General features: G+C 41.4%; 1 protein-coding gene across 1 annotated transcript in view; it reads right to left on the bottom strand.

The window, feature by feature from the left end:
- Positions 1–22,998, bottom strand: part of SMARCA2 (SWI/SNF related, matrix associated, actin dependent regulator of chromatin, subfamily a, member 2) — a 183,535-nt gene that overhangs the window by 147,342 nt on the left and 13,195 nt on the right. The window contains exons 2-5 of the mRNA XM_010860733.1: positions 22,482–22,742; positions 18,634–18,760; positions 11,844–12,227; positions 4,532–4,787 (exon numbers count right to left, since the gene is read on the bottom strand). Coding sequence (XP_010859035.1) covers positions 4,532–4,787; positions 11,844–12,227; positions 18,634–18,760; positions 22,482–22,706 — 992 coding nt within the window. The 5' untranslated portion in view covers positions 22,707–22,742. The remainder of the gene's footprint in view (positions 1–4,531; positions 4,788–11,843; positions 12,228–18,633; positions 18,761–22,481; positions 22,743–22,998) is intronic.

Genomic DNA, 22,998 nt, shown 5'->3' with positions numbered 1-22,998 from the left:
CACAGGTATGGAGGACAAAAACCTTTCCACATACTAGAATAGGCTAAACAGTAATTATTAATACCGTGTACTTTGGGAGACCATCCTTTAAGATAATTTCCCAAAAAAGTGTTAAAATGAGCTCGTTACAAGAAAACTCTGCAAATACAGTTCTGGTAAAAATGACAAAGAAAATTTAGGACTCAATAAGTGCGCACACACACACCCCCCCCATAATATAGGCTGAAGAAGGAAAAAAATATTAAGAATTAATGCTTTTGAACTGTGGTGTTGGAGAAGACTCTTGAGAGTCCCTTGGACAGCAAGACCAAATTAGTCAATCCTGAAGGAAATCAGTCCTGAATATTCATTGGAAGGACTGATGCTGAAGCTGAAGCTCCAATACTTTGGCCACCTGATGTGAAGAACTGACTCACTGGAAAAGACCCTGATACTGGGAAAAACTGAAGGCAGGAGGAGAAGGGGACAACAGAGGATGAGATGGTTGGATGGCATCACTGACTCAATGGACATGAGTTTCAGCAAGCTCCAGGAGTTGGTGATGGACAGGGAAGCCTGGCATGCTGCAGTCCGTGGGGTCGCAAAGAGTTGGACACGACTGAGCAACTGAACTAAACTGAAGGAAAAAATCCCAGATGCATTTCTAGATACAGTGTCTGTGTTATAAGGGGTTTATGTGATTCAACAAAGGGACTGGTAGCTCTGTACGGTCAAGGTGGGGAAAAAATGTTAGCACTTAGGAAGTCAGAATTTTAAACAATACCCCACTATCCCATTTATTGTCTTTTAAAATGGCTTTTGGCTTTTTTATTCAATAGCAACATAAAGAAAGGACTGAATATGAATATTTTTTCTGCCCCAAATGAGTATACAGTGCTGATATTTGACTTTTATACCACACAGAAATTATTCACCCAACAGAATCTGCCTATCAGTACTGAAATATCAATTGATGATGAGTATCTAGCTCTCTAGGGATACATGAAAAGCTGGAAACAGCAATATAAAAGCTCTTAATTGAGGATTAATAATGGCAGTGAGAATAAAGTTATACTCTTCATCCAAAAAGCTATACACATTTAATGGCAAGTTATTGTGATTTCTTTCAGAGTAACTCTCAAAGCTGATAAATTAGTATTTTAATATAATAATAAATAAGTAGTCATGTATTTTACAATAAAGAGTAAGGTAATGTTTTTAAAGGGATTCTAGACATTATTTTTTTCCTGGGCTCCAAAATCACTGCAGATGGTGACTGCAGCCACAAAATTAAAAGACGCTTGCTCCTTGGAAGAAAAGCTATGACAAATCTAGACAGCATATTAAAAAGCAGAGACATTACTTTGCCAACAAAGGTCCATCTAGTCAAAGTCATGGTTTTGCCAATAGTCATGTATGGATGTGAAAGCTGGACCATAAAGAAGGCTGAACGCCAAAGAATTGATGCTTTTGAACTGTGGTGTTGGAGAAGACTCTTGAGAGTCCCTTGGACTGCAAGGAGATCAAACCAGTCAATCTTGAATATTCATTAGGAGGACTGATGCTGAAGTTGAAGCTCCCAATACTTTGGCCACTTGATTCGAAGAGCCGACTCATTAGAAAAGACCCTGATGCTAGGAAAGACTGAAGGCAGGAGAAGGGGATGGGAGAGCACAAGATCGTTGGATGGCATCACTGACTCAATGAACATGAGTTTGAGCCAGCTCCAGGAGATGCTGAAGGACAGGGAAGCCTGGTGTGCTGCAGTCCATGGGGTCTCAAAGAGTAGGACACAACTGAGTGACTGAACAACAAAAGACATTATTTTGGGCTTCCAGGTGGCACCAGTGGTAAAGAATCTGCCTGCCAATGCTGGAGACATAAGAGACTCTTGTTAGATGCCAGGGTCAGGAAGATCCCCTGGGGGCGGGCATGGCAACCCACTCCAGTATTCTTGCCTGGAGAATTCCCATGGACAGAAGACCCTGGCGGACTACAGTCCATAGGGTTGCAAAGAGTCAGACATAACTAAAGCAACATAGCACGAAAGCACAGACATTATTTCCTAACGTTCTCTATAATGTTTAACCCCTAATTGTCTTAAGTTAAATCACACTTGGGAAATAATAATAATAGCTAATATGTATTGAAAGTCTTGGTATAATTTTATCTTCTCCCTATAAAAGATAATATTGCATAATACCTTCTTTTAACATAAGGGGAAACTGAGTCACAGAAAACAGATGTACCTTGAGGAAGGCAACACAGACACTTAGTGGCAGGGCACACTTTTTGGCTAACTCTCGAAACCAGGGCTTCCCTGGTGGCTCAGCTGGTACAGAATCCGCCTGCAGTGCAAAAGACCTGGGTTTGATCCCTGGGTTGGGAAGATCCCCTGGAGAAGGGAATGGCTTGCCTACTCTAGGATTCTGGCCTGGAGAACTCCATGAACTATATAGTCCATGGGGTCGCAAAGAGCCAGACACGACTGAGTGACTTTCACACACACATACACCCGAATCCATGATCTTAGCTTCATTTTATCTTGACTCAGTTCTTCCTGGACTCTTTTTTTTTTTTTTGAAATTAACCATTTAGAATCTACTAACTACTGGATCATGGAAAAAGCAAGAGAATGCCAGAAAAACATCTATTTCTGCTTTACTGACTATGCCAAAGCCTTTGACTGTGTGGATTACAATAAACTGTGGAAAATTCTTCAAGAGATGGGAATACCAGACCACCTGACCTGCCTCTTGAGAAACCTATATGCAGGTCAGGAAGCAACAGTTAGAACTGGACATGGAACAACAGACTGGTTCCAAATAGGAAAAGGAGTAAGTCAAGGCTGTATATTGTCACCCTGCTTATTTAACTTATATGCAGAGTACATCATGAGAAACGCTGGGCTGGAAGAAGCACAAGCTGGAATCAAGATTGCCAGGAGAAATATCAATAACCTCAGATATGCAGATGACACCCCGCTTATGGCAGAAAGTGAAGAGGAACTCAAAAGCCTCTTGATGAAAGTGAAAGAGGAGAGTGAAAAAGTTGGCTTAAAGCTCAACATTCAGAAAACGAGGATCATGGCATCTGGTCCCATCACTTCATGGGAAATAGATGGGAAAACAGTGGAAACAGTGTCAGACTTTATTTTGGGGGGCTCCAAAATCACTGCAGATGGTGACTGTAGCCATGAAATTAAAAGACACTTACTCCTTGGAAGGAAAGTTATGACCATATGACCAACCTAGATAGCATATTCAAAAATAGAGACATTATTTTGCCAACAAAGGTCCGTCTAGTCAAGGCTATGGTTTATCCTATGGTCATGTATGTATGTGAGAGTTGGACTGTGAAGAAAGCTGAGCACCCAAGAATTGATGCTTTTGAACTGTGTGGTGTTGGAGAAGACTCTTGGAGTCCCTTGGACTGCAAGGAGATCCAACCAGTCCATTCTGAAGGAGATCAGTCCTGGGTGTTCATTGGAAGGACTGATCTGAAGCTGAAACTCCAATACTTTGGCCACCTCATGCAAAGAGTGGACTTATTGGGAAAAGACTCTGATGCTGGCAAAGATTGAGGGCAGGAGGAGAAGGAGACGACAGAGGATGAGATGGCTGGATGGCATCACTGACTTGATGGACATGAGTTTGAGTGAACTCTGGGAGATGGTGATGGACAGGGAGGCCCGGCGTGCTGTGATTCATGGGGTCGCAAAGAGTCGGACACGAGTGAGCGACTGAACTGAAGTGAACTGAACTACAGTCTGCGGGCCAAACCCTGTCTGTAGCTTGTTCTCATAAATAAAGTTTCAGAGGAACACAGCCAGCCCATTATTGCCTGGCTGCATTCACGCCGTAATGGTAGAGTTGAATAGTTCTGACAGAAGCTCTAAGGCCCTTTAGAGAAAAGGTTTGTCAATCCCTGATTCAGATAAATGTGCCAAATGAAGCTTCTGGAGTAAGAGTTAAAATAAGGACCACATACGAAGACATTTAAATGTGGCCTACCCCAAAAGTGAGACCAAGCCATTGACCAACAAGTGCATGAACTGAATCAAAGAATGCATTATTTCCTTATATACAACTTCTGAAGGATGGCCTTTAGTATCAGGAGATGTCAAGCCAGCAGACACACTCAACATATGAGCCACTCACAGTCAACATTCAAGGACACACTGCCAGACTAGAACAAAATACTGCACAGTCTGAGTGTGGGCTGACCACTTTCTTGTATCTTTAAGAACTCTGGGCTGAGCTTTTGATCTTGACGTGTCAACGGAGTAGATAAAAGTTTTCTGACTGCAAGAGTGAAAATCAGGCCCAGAAGCCCCGGAGGGTCCCTGCCCCAGGCTCCAGTGGCAAAGAAACTCTTCTCTGAGACTTTGTTGGAAAATCACTCTCAAGCCTGAGTCTTGGCCTCTGCAGTTTCCCTTAGGCCTTTCCCTGGTCCCACAAAGAATGACCATCACACTAGGAGACACCAGGCCCTCTAGGCTGGGTGGTAGTTGCAAGCACACATCATCTTACCCGCGGGGCAGGCGCATTACCTGTACTCCCGCTCCTGCATAATCTCCACGGGATCCAGGCCTTGCGGTTTCTGGACAGGGCTGATCCGGCTCTGCTTCTGCTGCAGCTGCAGGATGGGCGAGGGCTGCCCCGGGGCCGGCTGCGGTACGGAGGGTCCGGGCACGGCAGCCGCGGGCGGTGGCGCTGCGGCGGGAGGCGCGGGTGAAGGCCGGCCGCTGGGCGCAGGTACCGGCAGCTTCTGCGGGGGGCTGGGGCCGCTCAGCTCTGGCCCCGGGCCTGCGAAACAAGAGCGACATGCGCAGCTGGGGAGGGAAGGTGCCCTGTGCCCACACCCCGCCTGCCTGTCGACAACCACCGCCCCCCCTCCCCGGGGCGGGGGAGGGTCTGAGGATGGGGACAAAGGAAGGTCTCAAGAGAAGAAAACAGGAGGGAAGGGAGGAAGATGAGGAAAGCCAGAAGAGAAAGGAGGAAAGGAAAAAGAAAAAAAGAATTTGGCATCTATCCCAAAGGGAAATGGCCCTAAAATGACTCTTAGGTAATAAACTGATTAAGGAATAGACAGCCAGTTTTTAATGGAGGTCTGCAGTGGGTTTTTAAAAATAATTACAGGTGTATTTGGGGTTCTGAAAAAGCAAGGGAGTCATTCAGCGGTCAGATGCAATCTGGGTGTGGTCCCAAAATCACATTCTGCGGACTACACCACAAGCCCCCTCCTGCCCAATCTGGAATGGTCCAGCTGTAGAACCTATGCTCTACATTATACAGGCAGCAGCCCGCCAGTACTCTGATGTGAACTGAAATAAGCATGCACTTTCTGAAATAAGCATGCATTTTTCCCTAATGACCTATAAAGTATATTTCAGGCTTTATCGATACATCTAGGGAACTTAAATTTCTTACTACATGTTAGAAAATATTTCTAAAAACATTCAGTGCAGGGGAAATAAAGAATCTGCTCATTCCACCTAAGAAAACCTAGCAAAGATTAAGATTCAAGAGAGCATTTTTCTCATCTTATCAGAATAAAGGGCTATGTAATCATTAAGTTTATTAAAATGTACTTGATTAGTTAATTTAAAGCAATTTCCCACATTTAACTTTAGGAGTTTAAAAGTTTTCCATCTCTCCTCCAGGTGAATTTTTACTTATTTCAAAGTTATAAATAAAATTAGTGATGCTACCAGAGGAGTTTAGTAAATTAAAAAAAAAAAAAAAAATCTCTGCAAGCAGATGTTAAAGCCTCCAATAGGCATTCTTCCACGTATTTTCTGTATCTGTTCAGCGACATATTAAAATTATTAAACGGTAACAAAAATAATCATCTCCATACTTCAGAGTGACTTATTAATGTACCATACAAAGATATACATTATGAAAACTTAGACACATTTCAATTTTCAGCAAACACCGGGGAGAAGTGGGCTTAAATGACAACCCAAGGATAGCAAACATTCTGACAAGAGGAATGGGAAGAATTAGAACAAACTGCTGGGAAACTACAGTGTGTGTGAGTATGTGTGTGCCTGTGAGCATGAGTGTGTGTAGTGGTGGTGTTCTTTCGATCCCCTCCTTCTGAAATTAGGTAAAACTTTCCCAGAGACTTAGGGCTGGATGAGACTTCCTGAGGTAATCTATAGCCCTGTTCTAGGATTGATGACAAGTTCTGGAGGGAAAAATGCACTTCTTGTCTGTTTTTTTGTTTGTTTGTTTTAGGCACTGTAGATGTACTATCATAGTAAAGAGATCCTTCTCAGCTAAGTACATTCTGATTCTTTTTCTGAATGGGAGGGCTTTTACATAATGCAAACCTTTTCACAATATTTCAGATTTAGAGTTCCTTCCATTCATATGGAAGAAACTGATTTATAAACATTAACTCTCAGGGTTGTTAACCATTGGAATAAGTTATGGAGGGACACTTTTGATTATTTTTTTCCCTTAGGGTCTTTAAAACAGGGGAGATTTTTTAAAAAATCTGAGTTGCCTTGAGCCAAAAGAGAGGAGATAGAGATTTCTAACAGTTACTTTAATAGCGTGATTCTACGAATTTCCCTAATAAGCTCAAGAAACTAGTAGAGTTAAATATATTTGAAGACTTGGTATAATAAGCACACGAAATAAAAAATGTAATACATTGAAGCCCTCTAAAAAACCACCACCTTTAATAAAAAGAAAATCTGTGTCCTATTGATAACATCATACTAATTACCCTAAATTCAGTTTTCAGAGTGCTTTTCCTCCTTTCAAAATTTGAACAAGTTATCAATGAAAGCCATAATAGTGCAAGAGTGTACATATTTCACTTACTCTGGATGCTTTCTTCTTTAGCATGATGGCTTGTAAATACCTGTGTAGAGTCATGCAAACTCCTCGAGGTATATTCAAGTCACTATTTTTAAAAACACACAATCAAAGGGAGGTATCCAGAGCATGTCTGATATCTCTGGTTCCAAATCTAGTCATTTTCAGCCTGTGACTTGAAACTAGATCTGATATATACACAGCTGCTGCTGCTGCTGCTGCTAAGTCACTTCAGTCGTGTCCGACTCTGTGCGACCCCATAGACGGCAGCCCACCAGGCTCCCCCGTCCCTGGGATTCTCCAGGGAAGAACACTGGAGTGGGTTGCCATTTCCTTCTCCACACACAGCTAGGCTTCTTTAATCCATAAATACAGAGACATTCTTATCTGGTTGAAGGACTCTTAAAGTTAAAACATAGGTAGAGAGAGACCCAAATGTAGACTTAAATATTCAGATCTCCAATCTAAAAAGTATTCCAGCTTGCTGTGAACTGAAACAGGTACATCTAAAGCACCCTGTGTCTTTCTAAAAGAACCGGTAAGTCATACCAATCAGTCGTGGGAGCCTAAGCAAGTTACTTAACCCCTGGTGCCTCAGTCTCCTCATGGGTAGAATGGAGATAATAACAGCACCTCCGCCCTGCAAGGGGGAAGTGAGGATTCAGTGAGATAGCCTGGCTGCTGCATGCTCACCCCTCAGCTCTGGTCATTTTTATTGCCACCAAGGACACCAAAGTAAAGAAGCCTAATATAATCATTCAGCTTTTCAGAAAAACTCTACAGCAAAAGAAAGGTTTTCAAGGAAATTTGGTACTGTATTCACTAGAAGCTTTGAAAGTACGCTTTTCAAGAGCAAACTTGAAAATGTTTCCACCGTTTAATACAATTCAGCACAGATACTCAGATAAGTCGACCTGCCCTGTGCTTCCTGCTAATTCCTCATCAGAGTCACTTACAGGCAAACTCCTTTCTAATTAAACACTGCAAGTTCATTTACTGCAAACTCCTTTCTAACTAAACACTGCAAGTTCATTTACTGTCCTCCAGCCAACACGTTATACAAAAAATTCTCCTCACAGAGGCGAGGGGACTGAAGGCAGCTGCCTGCCATTAGACATGCCCAGAACACACCTACCTAACCATGAGGGGTTCTGCTTGTCTTTTAGGCGCGTTGAGCTGCCTGAATGGGTTTGTTCTGTATCAACAGAAAGCATCTCTTGACAACCAGCACACTCATGGTCTGCAGAATGATAAAAACTCACATCTTGGTATCTTTAGATGGAAAACAAATTACGTTCTTTAGCTTATCTCCTACTCTCTCACCAATATAAACAATTTAGGCTGAACTGTCTGCGGTACAAAATATGTGTCTTCCTGTCAGTCCTCACGTTAGTAGTCAAGGTAGATATTCGCCCTGACACTCTTGAGGGGTGTCGTCCCATTGCAGCTAAGGGAGGGAAGGAGTCTTTATTAGAAGTCTGAATCTAAGAAACAGGTAAATAAACTTCTTAAATTACCTAAGTCTCACATGTACAGAATTTCTGTACAGAATTCCCACTTTACCTTCCGGTACAGAAGGATATTTATGCAAATGACTATCTGTGCATTAGACAAGGATTTAAGTGGATTCCAGAGGTTGAAAAGATAAATGTAATAATGAGGCTTAAACAAAGCATACTAAGAAATTTTAGATGACAAAAGAAAAAAAAAAAAAATGAGAGGGGCAAGCAGGAGAGCGACAAGCCCTAAAAAAAATCAGCAATAAAACTCTTGCTTTCTACCATGAAGGCTTCCCTGCCCACTGCAAAAAAAAAAAAAAACCCAAAACCTTTTCAGTTCCTGTTTTGAAATCTGCTTTGGTCTCCAAAAAGAAAAATGAATCAGAATTAAAAGAAAAATGATGGATTCGATTTGAGAGGAGCCCACAGCAGGCAAGGACTAGAGTCACTCATCTGTTCAGTGCACACTTCCTCTGGTCAAACTGCAGTTTTCGGGTGGTGGCCCTGGCGGTATTGCCTTTGGTGAATTCTAACTTTGGAATGGGTTTGAGGCAGACCACCCCAGCCAAAAAAGCTCTCTTCGCACATGAATGACACTAGCAAATGGGACGAAAGAAAAATCATAGCTACCACCAGGAAAGTAGACATACTTAAATTGATTTTTTTTCCCCTGGAATATTGACAGGGGTATTTATAAGCAATTATGCTGCTTTATTATTTTTTTTTAAAAAAGGAGAGGGATAAACAATTAATAAAAGTAATATTCTCTTAAATAAAGAAAAACTTCTTTTGGCCTTACTTGAACTTGTCCAAAATGTCATTGCCAAAAAAAAAAAAAAAAACTCCAAAAAGCCATTTTCAAGGAAGGTAATCATTTCCCTATGAAATCTGAGATTTGGGGGACAAGATTAGAAATGTAACCTCCCTCCTGGTGGCAGGAAGGGGTCTGCTCTATTTGAGGAAAGTGTCTTCTTTTCTCCTTTGTCCACAGTCTCTTTGCCTACTCTGGCATATCGGCCCAAGTAGTATCATTTCTAATGAAGCCCAACGGCTGGAAATACAAAAGACACAGACAGTGAGTAATAAAACAAGTTTCCCCCCTAATGCCAGGAGCCTGGCGAGGGAAGATGTAGGCATCAGGTAAAGGAAAACAATAATAATAAAATGGAGCCTTCTCTTCCGGAAATGATCCAGAAAATGCACCCAGGATTGTGTTGGTTAGGACATGGAGGATTTGCTATGTACAAGTATCCAGGTAACTGAAACTCTATCCTCGAAACTTTACTTCATCATCTGGTCTCATTCTTGTGACTTTAGATGAAATGAATCATTTAGCTTTCTGCCTTCTTAAACAATACCCTGGAATCTTTTCCTGCTGTGCCTAGGTCATTGTTAAAAATAACAAACCTCACTGAGGTCCCTGATGAGGGACTACCCTAGGACAAGTTGCAGTACTCGAGGAAGTGTGCCTGTGTGACAAGGTCCCACAGTGGCCTTTTAGGAGGCATAGACTTTGCTCCCTCCTCTTGAGCTACCAACTATCCGACTGTGACCACTAAGCCTCTACTGGGAATTCCTTTAGGTAATAACGCTCCTTGTATACTGAGACGCGGGATATCAGGGTCACCAATGTTGTTGACATTGTGTCTAGAATATGAATGAAAGGCTCTCAGTAAGGAGCTGAGATGCTTTTCCTTCCTACCCACAGGCGTGCAATGCCTGCACTTGGTGCACAGACCTTGGGACAGAGCCTTTCCCTTGTTGTGAGCCTTCTGGTCATGAGGGTGCCAGGGCGGGGCAGAACATGAGGCCCCTGGCATTGAATCCTGAGTCTCCATGCTCCAGATGTGTCCCACGCGCACCGTGCTTATTACTGGGCGTGGAGCACAAGGTTTGCTAGCAGGCCCTCCGGAGGTACAAACCACACATATACACAGACAGACACTTTTGATTCTCTCTGGCGGCGTTCCTAAGAGCAAGAGTTTTTGCAATTTTAAAGCCTCTAGACACAATGAGTGTTCAAACTACCACCTAATGCACAGGTTCCCTGTACAACCTTTACAATCACTAATGTTTGGTCCCATGGGATCCTCCACCTACCAGAGCATTGCAGCCCACACACAGAAGTCTGGAAATGACACGGTACTTGTGTGCTCTTTAGAAAACCATTCCTAAGGCTCCATCTACAATTAACAAGATGAGTTTACCCTTTTAGTAGGCAACTCAGGGTTTCCTCTACCAGGAAAGAAACATCTACAAACTCAGAAGGAGGAACACTAGTAATAAAAAAAAAAAATTCATCTGAACTCTTTCCCAATGTCTAAGTCCCAAAACCTAAGAAGAAGACCAATAATCCCAAACCAGTAGCAAAGATCAGATGTCAGGGTTGACCCAAATGAGAGGGATCCACTCACAGGAAAGGGCATGAGTGACAAGGAGGCACTCTGGAATTCAAATTTCCTGATTCAAATTCCCTGGAATTCAAAGCTCTAGTAGAACAGAACCATAAACCTTGTGCTTATCCAGTGGCTAACAAAAATCTTCCCAGAGAAAATAACATTTATGGAAGATCATCCTATAGCTTCTTGGAGCTCTGAATTCTCTCAGTGGGATCAAGCAGACCACCAGTCCATTACCAAAGACTATCACATCTCAGCTCCTTTCAGAACGTCAGCCTCAGCTCTGATGCTGGTGTCTAGAGGAAATAGGCCATGTAGATTCTGTTACTCTATTATGAATAAATGTTACTGATGCCTCTATCATGCAGTATTCCTTACAATAATAATTTAAAAAATAATCCCGCCTGAGAAAGTTACTTTATACTCTCATGCTAGAAAAGATTCTGTGTCCTCTGAGAAACTGGTCAGCAACTTCCTTCTGAGTGGCGAGGACCAGGCACCTGACGCTATCCCCTTTCCTGACCACCATGCAGCTCCAGTCACCTTGGAAGCACAGATGCAGCCTTCACAAGAGCTCCTGGGCCCCCACCCCTATGGCTGATCTCCCAACTTTGATTTCTACTTCCCTCTGTTTCTGAATTTTCTACTTGATAATTTCTTTACCATGGGTATGCTTTCTTGCAAGCCTCCTCAAAGGTATTTTCACAACCAAAAGGATAGAAATAAATAAATCAACAGACACAAAATAGCTAAAGGAGAGGAGATTCAAGACGTGCCGGCTGGCAATGGAACACACCAGGTGCAGGGGTTGCTAACCTGGCAGGGGGTGGGGTGGATGGGCTTCCCACAAACCTTGAAGCCCTTGAAAGGGAATGCAAAGTCACAGGGGACTGTGCTTTTTGCTTAGAGCCACAGCTCTCACCAGAGTCTCCAAAGGTTTAAGAAGCACCCCTCTAGGACCCACGGCCGAGGAGACCAAGAATCTTAACCAACTAAGCAAAGCAGACAAGGGAGCCAGCGAGGTGCGGCAGAAGGTGGTCCTGGGCTGAGAGCAGCCCAGCGCTTCTGTGTGCTTAGCCATCCTTCTCTGAGCTGGACCCTCGCATTATTCACTGGGTTGCATATTAACCTACCAGATGGTCTGTTGTAGTTAACAAGGGCCTGCTGCTGCGGCTGTGGCTGCTGCGGCTGAGGCTGGGGTTGGGGCTGTGGCGGCGGCTGTTGCTGCATGCCAGGCAACGTCCTTTTCCCCTGGACTGCAAGCTGCAGTGTTTCGGGGAGGGGCTGGCCCCGGGCCAGCATCTTGTAAGCTAAAATCTGGGCTCGGAGCTGATGCAGCTGGACGGGACTGAAAGGAGAGGGACCCCTGTTGGGTTGGTTCATCGCCTGAGGGTCGCCTGGGATGAGGGGTCCTGGCTGGCTCGGTGGCATCTGTGGTGGGGTCGGGCCGCCTCCTGATATAGGGCTGGACACGTGCTCTGGGGCTCCCAGCGGAGACGGGTGCGGCGACATGTAACCTGGAATAAAACACAAGGGCAGAGGTCACAGGCTGCCCCCCACGACCCTGAAAGAGAAACATTCCTGGAGATCCTGACGATTTTCCACAACAGCATTGACTGATAGAAATTTAAAGCATATGTAACTTAATAAGTATGGGATTATATATAATTTAAAATTTATGTATATCAAATATATATATATAATTTAAAGAAACAGACAAAATTGTAATAACATATAATTTAAACCAACATACCCCTAATATTATCATTTCAAAGAATAAAAATTATTAGAGATTTTACATTTTTGTTTCCATATTAAGTTACTGTACATCTCCAATGGGACTGGTCACATTTCAAGTAGTAGATAGCCCAATGTGTCCGGGAGGCTTCCCTGAATCTGCCTGCAATGTAGGAGACCCCGGTTCAATTGCTAGGTCAGAAAGATCTGCTGGAGAAGGGATAGGCTACCCATTCCAGTATTCTTGGGCTTCCTTGTGGCTCAGCTGGTAAAGAATCCGCCTGCAATGCGGGAGACTTGGATTGGGAAGATCCCCTGGAGAACAGAAAGGCTACCCAATCCAGTATTCTGGCCTGGAGAATTCCATGGACTGTATAGGCCATGGGGTCGCAAACAGTCAGACACGACTGAGTGACTTTCACTTTCACTTTCACGTGTCCTAGATGGTGAACTAGTAGGGGCTGTTGTACACCTAGAGGAAGGGCACAGGGGACAGTATTAGACATTAAAAGGAGCTCCAACCTAGAGACCAGAACCTGAAGCTGTCTGCTGTATTGCAGTGCAGAATGAGGACTCTCTTATAGGGATATTATTTGGTTTATTATTATGTACTTTATGAATAATTTGCTATTGAGGGCCTCCATGGTTGCAGGCACTAAGCAAGGCACTGTACATGCTATTTTAGCCGAGTTTTCCCTGGAAACAAAGCCTGATGGAAAGACTGAGTGCAGCTGATTTATCTGAAAGGTGCAGGGACACTGACGGGAGTGTGGAAAGGTAAAATGAGGAAGGGATGGAAGCCAACAAGGAGTGTATGGTTAAGGCAGTTGCTGTAGTGCATGCCTGAAGATTAATCTCATGCACAAAAGCTCTGGGATAAAGTACGTAACTTGCCTCCCTATTATACCAGGGAAGGAGCTGGGGTATTTATATTCCATCACTGGTCGCTGGTTATGACTCTAGGGATCATTAGTTCCCAGGGACTTTGCCGAGTGTGTGTGTGTGTGTGTGTGTGTGTGTATGTAAGGTGGATGCCAATAAACCAAAAGCAAGATGGTGGTCTGGCCAGTAGATATAAGGATGATGGGAGCACAGAAATGGTACGAAGAGTTAGAGGGATGTGAGCAGAATGGAGCATACATTTTTTCTACAATCCTCACAACACTCCCAGAAGATATGTGCTGTCACCTCATTTTTTAAAATGAGGAGAGTAAGCACGTTATACCATGTCACAATTAGATCTTGGTAACCAAGATTCACCTGCTTCCAAGGCATATGTTCTTTCCATGGTCTAATATTAATTTTGTTGTATTAATATAAAAATAAGTTAAAGGCTTGAAAGCTTCCAAAATCTTCTAGAACCATTTATGTGCTCAAGCTAAGTCACTTCAGGTGTGTCCAACTCTTTGTGACTCCATGGACTGGGGCCCGCCAGGTTCCTCTGTCCATGGGATTTTCCCAGCAAGAATACTGGAGTGGGTTGCCATGTCCACCTCCACGGGATCTTCCCAACCCAGGGATCAAACCTATGTCTCTTTCATCTCCTGCACTGGCAGATGGGTTCTTTACCACTAGTGCCACCTGGGAAGCCCAGAACCATTTACAATGTAATATAAAAATGAGAGTAATCTGTTTGGGTGAGAAAGAGACTTAAATGGAAAACTTAAGAATACGTAAGAAAGAAAAGTCAAAATGCAACAAAATTTTCAAGAAACTTATTTCAAGAGATGAACTGTAGAGTCTGGCCAAAGAATCCCTAGAAAAATATAGGACTGCACATTGCTGAAGGGAGATCCAAGAGGAAGGAGAGAACAGAGTGGTTTGCTGTACCCCAAAACATTGTCTTCCGTCCAACTGAGGGCTAACTCATCAACTCAAAGGCATTCTAAGACACAATGTAATATTAAATTAAAGGTCTTTGCCATTAATAAATCCACCTGCATCACAATTATTTTAAAGGTCATCACATAGGTGTTTATTAGGCATCTGCCATGTGTTTCAACACTTAATCAAGTTTGAGCTGAAGCTGCTCTTTGTATCTATGTGGAATTACAGAGGCTCACGAATATCTGACCCATGCTGCCTGGGGACTCAACGTCATCATTTGAAAGACTAGAGAAAATAAAGGATACAGTTCCTTTTATCTCAAATTGCCATTTGGAGAGGGAAACAAATTTAGCCTGATCCCCTAAGACAAGAGTAGGTTTTGTTCTATCAATTGGTGAGATGTAGAACTCCATTCAGAGTAATCCTGCCCTGAAGAGAAATGGAAAAACTGCTAACTCTCATTCCCGAAATCCCTACTCTATAATCGAGCACAAAAATCATGCAGGCATTAGGGTTGATCATAGAAGTTCGCCTAAGAAAATGCCCCTGCAATCAGCCTGCAAGACGAGCCGAAATTCAAATCCCAGGATGTTATTTATAACAATAAATGTTTTTAAACAGTATCAATAACATACACTTAACTTCATCATTAACGTTTTTCATTCTTAATGAGGTTAAAATTCAACTCCAAATTGTAATGCTGGTGCAAAATGGTAGTTTGTTCATTATGAAAGCACCTCCCTACCACCCTTCTGCCAACCCTGCATCCATCACTGGAGGGAAAACTTCCTACTATAGCTACTGACATTTCATGGGAGAAGGGATACAACCAGGTGTTAAAATGGGTCACGCCTCCTGCCTTCTGGACTGTCCTCTTTCCTAAGGTCGGCACCAAGTATAGCTTACCCGTGATAAATCACACGATGCCTAATACAACTGACCAAAACATTAGACAGTCTAATCTAAGTGTCATTGCGTAACACTGCTCATCAGATCACTCTTTTCAACTCTGACTCCTGGAATGGCAAAATTATAAAGATGAGACACTTAGTTGCACTAAGTACAATAATTCATTTTACCTCAAATTTGTTAAGAAAGAAACTAAGAGTGAAATAAAAATCATCTTCCAGAATTAATCAATACAACAAAATCTTCCCTCAAATGTGGTAAGAAAAAAACTGGGGGGTGGGAAAAATTGTTTCCTAGAATTTACAGGACATGCTAATAGAATCATTCTATCACAGTATGACATTAAAAATGTGACCGTGTTTCAGTTAAAGAGAGAGAGATTTCTTTTTATTTTTTGACATGACTAGCATTCCATAAAACTTCAGGAAAAATCAGAAAAAAATCTAAATGATAAAACAAAATAACATATTTGCATAATTATCTCTGGTTGAGAAAATGGTGAAGAAATTGCCTGAGAGTAAATATACCTTTGTCTGTAGGATGATAGTGTTGATGCAGAATCTGCTCTTTTTGAAATCTGGTTTAATTTGCTCATTTAAAAGTCGTCAAAAAATGGCAGTTTTCCTTCCCTCAGCTTCAAGGGCATTATCTCCCCAGTTTCATCTTTTTGCAGACAGAGAGGCAATCAGCCACTCTCCTTTTAATAAACTTGAGTTTTCAAATGCCAATTTTACACGAGTTTTCTCTTTATACACACACACACAAAACATTATACTTTTCTTTGAAGGCTTTCTCTGTCCAGTGGACTAAAAATAAACAATGTTATCATCGGGACCATAAGGTACACAATTTAGTATTTATTGAAGGAAATGGTTTTGCTTCTCAACCAATACCTTAAAATAACCTAATAGGTTGCTAGGTAGTTAAAGCTGGCAGTTTTCTGATCAATACCACACCTCTCTGGACCTGTGTGTTTATAAACGGCTTCCTACAATGGAGTTTTTAAAGATATATGCTATTATGGAGTCTAAATTCTTTTTAGCTCATTATATAGAATAAGACTGCATTATACCAATACTACCTTATTCAAAAGCATATTTTAAATAACGAATTCCCCAGCTTATAAGGCACTTTACTCTTCTAGAGAAAAATATTACATTCTAATTCCAATTCCATTTAATTTAATGCAGACTTCTGCATTTCAAAGTAATTATAACTTATTGAAATTATATAAAAATTAAGATCTATTTAAAAGTGTTTTTTGAATACATAAAGTTCACTTCTCTAACTGAAAAAAATTTACTAAATATCCAGTTATGTGCTAGACATTGTGCCAAGTGTTGGAAATTCCAAGAAATATCATCATTCTAGAAGTCCAAGAAAGGAACCAAGCAATGAAAGAAATTTTAAGATACATAAAAATAAAGAGCCTCACTTATGATTCATGCATTTCAAGTGTTTTCCTTTGGCGTTGTCCCAGGGCCCCACTATTAGAAGTACTGCAAAGCCAGGAGCAGACAGAGCCAGCATCTGGCTTTGAGAATCACTGAATATAACTCATCTATACCTCCCAGGTATTAAAAATGAGATCTACATTAGCTCTGTGAAGGCACTTGGCTCTTCAGAATTTAAACGATAAACCTGAAAGTATTGTCTTAATTCATTTTAACCCCTGAATGGCTCAATTTTTTTCTTCTGTACCTGAAAAAGTCCCAGTTATTCAGTCTGCTTTTCTAACATGGTCAAGATTTTACGAGTCATTTGTCACACTTACATCTGCCTACCATCAAATTTCAGATCAGAGTCTAGGATCTTCAAAAACCTGCTGGAATATTAGTGAAGATGTACTCCTATGCCTCCATGAGTTGCTTATATATATATATATATATATGTGTGTGTGTGTGTATATATTTAAGAGCAAATACAGGGAGATCTCTGGCAGTCCAGTGGTTAAGACTTCACCTTGATTGTAGGGTTTTGATTTTTCGTCAGGGAGCTAAGATCCCATACGCCTCATGGCCGAAACACCAAAAACATAAAACAGAAGAATACTGTAACATCTTCAATAAAGACTTTAAAAATGGTCCATGTGAAAAAAAAAAAAAAGTGAACGTGTCTCTCCACCTGGACAGTCAAAAATCTTCCCTCAGGTGGATGGACATCTGATCAAGGATGGAGGAAAAAACTCATATACATTAAATTACAAAAATGTATATACAACAACACATAAAGCATACCCTTTGAATTAGAATATCAACACATTAGGTTAATTAGTGTTGGATTAATCACGCCTCTGACATGCTAAAATGCCCATATAGTGATTCTGAAAAGAGGTTACATTGTATCTTTGGATATACTTTCCACTATCTTCAATATGCCCTCAACAATGAGAGGGAAAAGCACCCAGGAGAAGAGAAAGCTGCCATATATTGATTTGGCCATTACTGTGGGTGGAACTGTGGGTGGAACCCTGTCCTCTATGAAGCTATATTGAAGACATACCCTCTAGTGCCTGTGACTGTGACCCTATTTGGAAATAGGATCTTTGCAGATGTAATTGAGTTAAGATGAGGTCATACTGGGTCAGGGTAGATTCTGATCCAGTGACTGGTGTCCATATAGAAAGAGCGAAGTCTGGACACACAAACAAACATGGAGGTTAAATGTCATGTGGAAACCAAGACAGAGCCTGGAATGACAGATCTACAAGCCAAGGAATGTCAAAATAGTGCTGGTGATCACCACAAGCTAGGAAGAGGCAAAGAAGGATTCTTCCCTAAAGACTTCAGGGCGACCACAGCCCTGCTCATATCCTGATTTCGGACTTCTGGCCTCTAGAACGTTGAGAGAATACGTTTCTATTGTTTTAAGCCAACTGGCTTGTGGCAATTTGTTACGTAGCCCTAAGAGACTAAGATAGCCATTCACCAGTGATGACAGGTTATTCCACTGCCAGAAAAAGTCACCTTATGAAGGAGGAGTGTACAATTCAAGGGACACGGGTGGCTCATCCTGCTATCACCCATCCGTGCTGTTGTTGGGAGGCAGACCTGGGTCCTCCTTTTGGACTTGTCACTTACTGGATATGCAAACTTATAGAAGCAAAGTAAATTTTCTGAGCTTTAGCTTCTCCACCTATAAAACTGGAGTGATATAATGTATCTTACAAGATCAAGGCAAAGATTCTGCATAAAGTACACAGTGTACTTTGCAGAGTGCTTGAACACATGGTGGCCAGTCAAACTACTAGGATTTTGTAAAGAAAATTGCCCATATCAAACATAAAGTTGTGTTGGTGGTGGGTAAGGGGAGATTTCTACAGGGAAAAGAAACCTGCCAGACCCCATCCTTAGACAAGTTCTGTTCTTTGCAAGTCATAATTAAAATAACAATAGGAAAGATGAAAGACTATGATATGGAGCCCAGAGCAGGTATGTAGCAGACACAAACCTTGGCTGTGCTGATCCATCGGACTCTGAGGAGGGCCCATTCCTGGGTGAGGTGGTCGCATAGCAGTGCCTTTCATGGATCCACAATGGATATCTTCAACCCCCTTGTCGTGCATACCATCCATGGGCTGAAACATTAATAGGACATCAGTTAGGCACCTCTTTAAGGCACAATATTTCTATCCGGTGCTTTAAGAGCCCATCCTATAAAGTCTTCAAAATTGTGGCCCAATCATCTATTAACCACATGATAGCCATATAATTTTACATTTATATTACATATATTACTATATACTACATAGATTTCATAGATGGGGGACAAAAAAATAAATAAAAAAGACTACACCAATAGGATCAGCAAAACTACCTGTTAAGTCAAAAGTTAAGGCTTTAAACAGTGGAAAGGTTTTTGGTTATGTCAAAACCTGCAAATAAAGATGAAGTCCTGTTGACAAGGCAGACAAATATAAGCTATTCTTCTACACCCTTTTAAGTAAGTCCTGAAACCTGCTGTATGTTGAAGTGAGTCCAAAGTCAGAATGGAGGAAGAAAAACTCTTTGAAATGTCTGTGATGATCTATTTTTTGGGTAATTTTTTTTTTCATCAGAGGGGAAGGAACCTATGGAAAGTTTAAAAGTTGAAACCAGAAAGTTCCATGGCAGTTGGGAAAAGAAAAACAGACAGGGTAGAGCAGTGAATGGGGTAAGTACCGAAAGGGAAAGAGGCTGAAGTAGATGAAGCTGGACTACAGACGGAGGAAGAAAGGAAAAGGGCGAAAGGCAGAGTTTGGAAAAGAAGAACACAGGGGCTAGAAAGGGGGCTTGAGGCCTTGTACACAACAGACCCACAAGAAACAGCCACTGAATGGACACTAATCCAATCCAGAATTGGGCAACGGAGCACGTGCTGGGGAAAGGAAAAGTCTATTCCTCCTCAAACTGGAATAGCAATTTTCAAAACAGCCTGAAAGGAATATTTCCAGGAGTTTATAGAAACCAAATGACTTTGAGCAAGAAAGTATGAGTGTTTGCAGTTTTGGAGAAAGGAAAGTTAATTTCTGCAGAGTCAAAAGCACACACTTGAAAAGAGGAGAAATTTACCATAAAGAGGATGTTCAGAAGAAAAATGGGAAGAATTTGGTATAAAGAGTGTCTCTCAGTCTGTTAAACAGTAATAATAGAGAGGAAATCAAAGCAAAGCAGCAGATGTATTTAGGCCACTTGTTTATTTATTTCCAGCAATGTTGAAAAGCAAAAAGCTGAAGCTCAGAGGGAGACGGAGGAGAAAAGACAAGGAATAAAGCTGCCTATAAAAAGATTTTCAGAAAGTGAAGCATCTGGTCAGCAGGTGTGAACTCCAGGCACGTCACCATGTCCTCACCCAGGGAATTATCTGAGGGTCTGCGGGCCGAAGAAAAGCAGGATGAGAAAATGCAAAACTTGCAGAACGAGAACAAAACAAAAAAAGAGCATCGATGGGGGTAGAAAAGAGGAGAAAACGTGACAAAGATGCTAGAGAACAAAACAGAAGGGATCAGAAGATATAATTACAAATAAAAACAATTAAGAACATAACAATGACCTAACACTTATGAGTATGTTTAACTTTTCAATGCTTAAATAATAATAAAGGTGAGCTAAATATTTCCTTCAAATTTTCTCTTTCATTTCAAAGGTGAAAGCATCCTAAACCCTCCCAAAATTATTTCACCTACCTGTACTAAGGATTGCAATTGACAGATCCAGTCTATAGTATAATCCCCCAATTAATACAATATGAACACAAGACAATGTAATGACTTTGATATGTCTATATATTCAATATGTCTCCTAATAAATATGATATGGAAAATAAGCATTTATTTACATACATACATAAATACAGCTAAAAACCTGTATTTAAAAGAAATCAAAAAAGCAGGGAGAGATATTGGAGATATTATAGGGCTATCCATGATATAGTTAAATGAAAAAGAAGTCTCAAAGTAATTAACAATGATGATATGATTCGATTATGGTAAAAGAAAAAAAAATTAAATATATCACCTGAATATGCAAATCTATGCTTAGATGGTATTTTTATTGAAGCTGGAGAAAAGTGAGGCGCAAAAAGCGTATATACAGTGCTCACTTCAGCAGCACATATAGTAGAACTGGAATGATACAAAGATTAGCATGGCACACAAATTCATAAAGTGTTCCGTATTTTTTACAAAAAGAAATGCATTTGAGTCAGTTCTAACAAGGTGGATGAACCTGGAGCCTATTATACAGAGTGAAGTTAAGTCAGAAAGAAAAAGACAAATACTGTATATTAACACGCACACATGGAATCTAGAAAGATGGGACTGACAATCCTATGTGCAGAGCGGAGACACAGATGTAAAAAACAGACATTTGGACTCAGCAAGAGAAGGCAAGGGTGGGATGATTTGAGGGGATACCATTAAAATGTGTACATTACCATATATAAAATAGATGACCAGTGCAAGTTTGGTGCATGAAGCAGGACACCCAAAACCAGTGCTCTGGGACAACCCAGAGGGCTAGGGTGGGGAGGGAGGCAGAAGGCGGGTTCCAGAGGGGGGATACACACGTATACCCGTAGCTGACTCATGTTGATGTATGGCAAAAACCATCACAATATTGTAATTATTTTCCAATTAAAATTAATTAATTAATTTAAAAATACATCATACAGTCTTAGTTAAAATTTAAGGAAAAAAAGTATGTACAATAAGCTATTACCTGGGGTGAACCACTTATTTAGATCAGTATGGTTTTACTTTTCAAAATAAGCATGTATTAATTTTTTTATTTGAAAACCATCAAATAACAAACATTTGTGAAAAATGGATCTTCCCTTCCCGAGCTGCAACACCTTACTTTAAAACTGACCTCCAGTTCTACCAATTAAAGAAAAGACTTGTACTTTTTTGCAGTAACCTTTCTGTTTCAAACCAGTGTCTTCCACGATTCACCTATTTAACATCAAGAAGCATCCTCACTACCTTATCTACTTGTGATATCATCCAAAAAAGATGTAAAAGGGCCGCATCTCATCAGGCCTAACCTTCAGGTAACACACAATGGCTACTCCTACCCTTCAACACAAATCGCAACAGAAGATTTTGTTCGCTTTCTCAAAAGGCCATTCTCTCCTTTTCACTTCTCCTACAAAACCATAATACCAAGGTCATACCGTTATGATCATCCCCACAGCAACAATCTGAATCTCACAAATGGCAGATTATTACAACCTTAATAACAACTGGGCCTGGACTCCACAAAATCAGAGCCCTCTTCCAAAACCAGAAGAAAGCCACTTCACAGGCAGACAGCAAAGTGCATTTTCAAGGATTCCCTAGAAACTGTTTTATTTCTGTCAAGGCTTTTTTGAAAATATTCTTTAGGAAAAGACTCACTTTCCCTTTTCCTCCTTGGGACCTATGGGATCTTTTCAGGGAAGAATAATTTTCAGTATGTTACTCATAGATGGTATAAGTTACTTAACAGACGTAGTTGGGGGGAAAAAGTAAGACTTAACTCCTACTTCTTCACCAAGTCAAAACACTTGCAACCCCCAATCCACAGAATCTGTCAAAGCTGCATATTATAGCTAACACTTTTTTAAAAGCCAAGATCAAATCTTCCTGACTGGTGTAACATCTATAACCATAAAAGAGCCTAAGAATGTATGTTTTTAATAAGGAACAAGATAAGAAAAAAACCTAGCTGATTCTCTTGTTAACCACAGTAGAAAAAAAGCGGGCGGGGGGGTGTTGGTTATCAGGGATTATTAGCCATCCATGACTCAGAAGACAAGACTGGGAAGGGGAACGAACTCACCTTGTGCATCTGATGCATGCCCTCCTGAGGGAAGTCAGCAGACCCCATCGATGGCATAGGGTGTGAGACACTAGGAGGCCCCGGACTTGGCCCCATCATACTGTGGACGGAACCGGGGGATGGTCCGGGTCCCGGACTGGGCCCAAGAATGGGTCCAGGAGAGGGTCCCGGCCCTGGCGAAGGCCCCGGGTGGGGCATCGCGCCAGGGTCTGTGGGTGTGGACATCTACTTCTCCTGTCTCTGCCAGTCGGTACAGTGATACTGAGTTGGAAAGAAGAAAAGAGAAAGGGATATTTTAAACATGATATTAAGATCAGAATAAAACCGTTGTTAGTATTTGGTGGTGCCATTTCTGTAACAAACATCAAACAGAACTCCCCTGTCTGGTCCAGATGCTTCAGAGGGCATGATATCCATATCCATATCCATCTGCCCTCCTCTTTATGAAGACCACTTGTTTAAAAGAAAAAAACAACTCTAAATGATTCTCCAGAAAGATATAAATCATCTAAGATGC

This window comes from Bison bison, unplaced genomic scaffold (genome assembly GCF_000754665.1).
Source record: "Bison bison bison isolate TAMUID 2011002044 unplaced genomic scaffold, Bison_UMD1.0 scf7180017864469, whole genome shotgun sequence".
Taxonomy (NCBI): domain Eukaryota; kingdom Metazoa; phylum Chordata; class Mammalia; order Artiodactyla; family Bovidae; genus Bison; species Bison bison.
The sequence above is the reverse complement of the archived record's forward strand: the minus strand, read 5'-3'. Positions and strand labels throughout refer to the sequence as shown.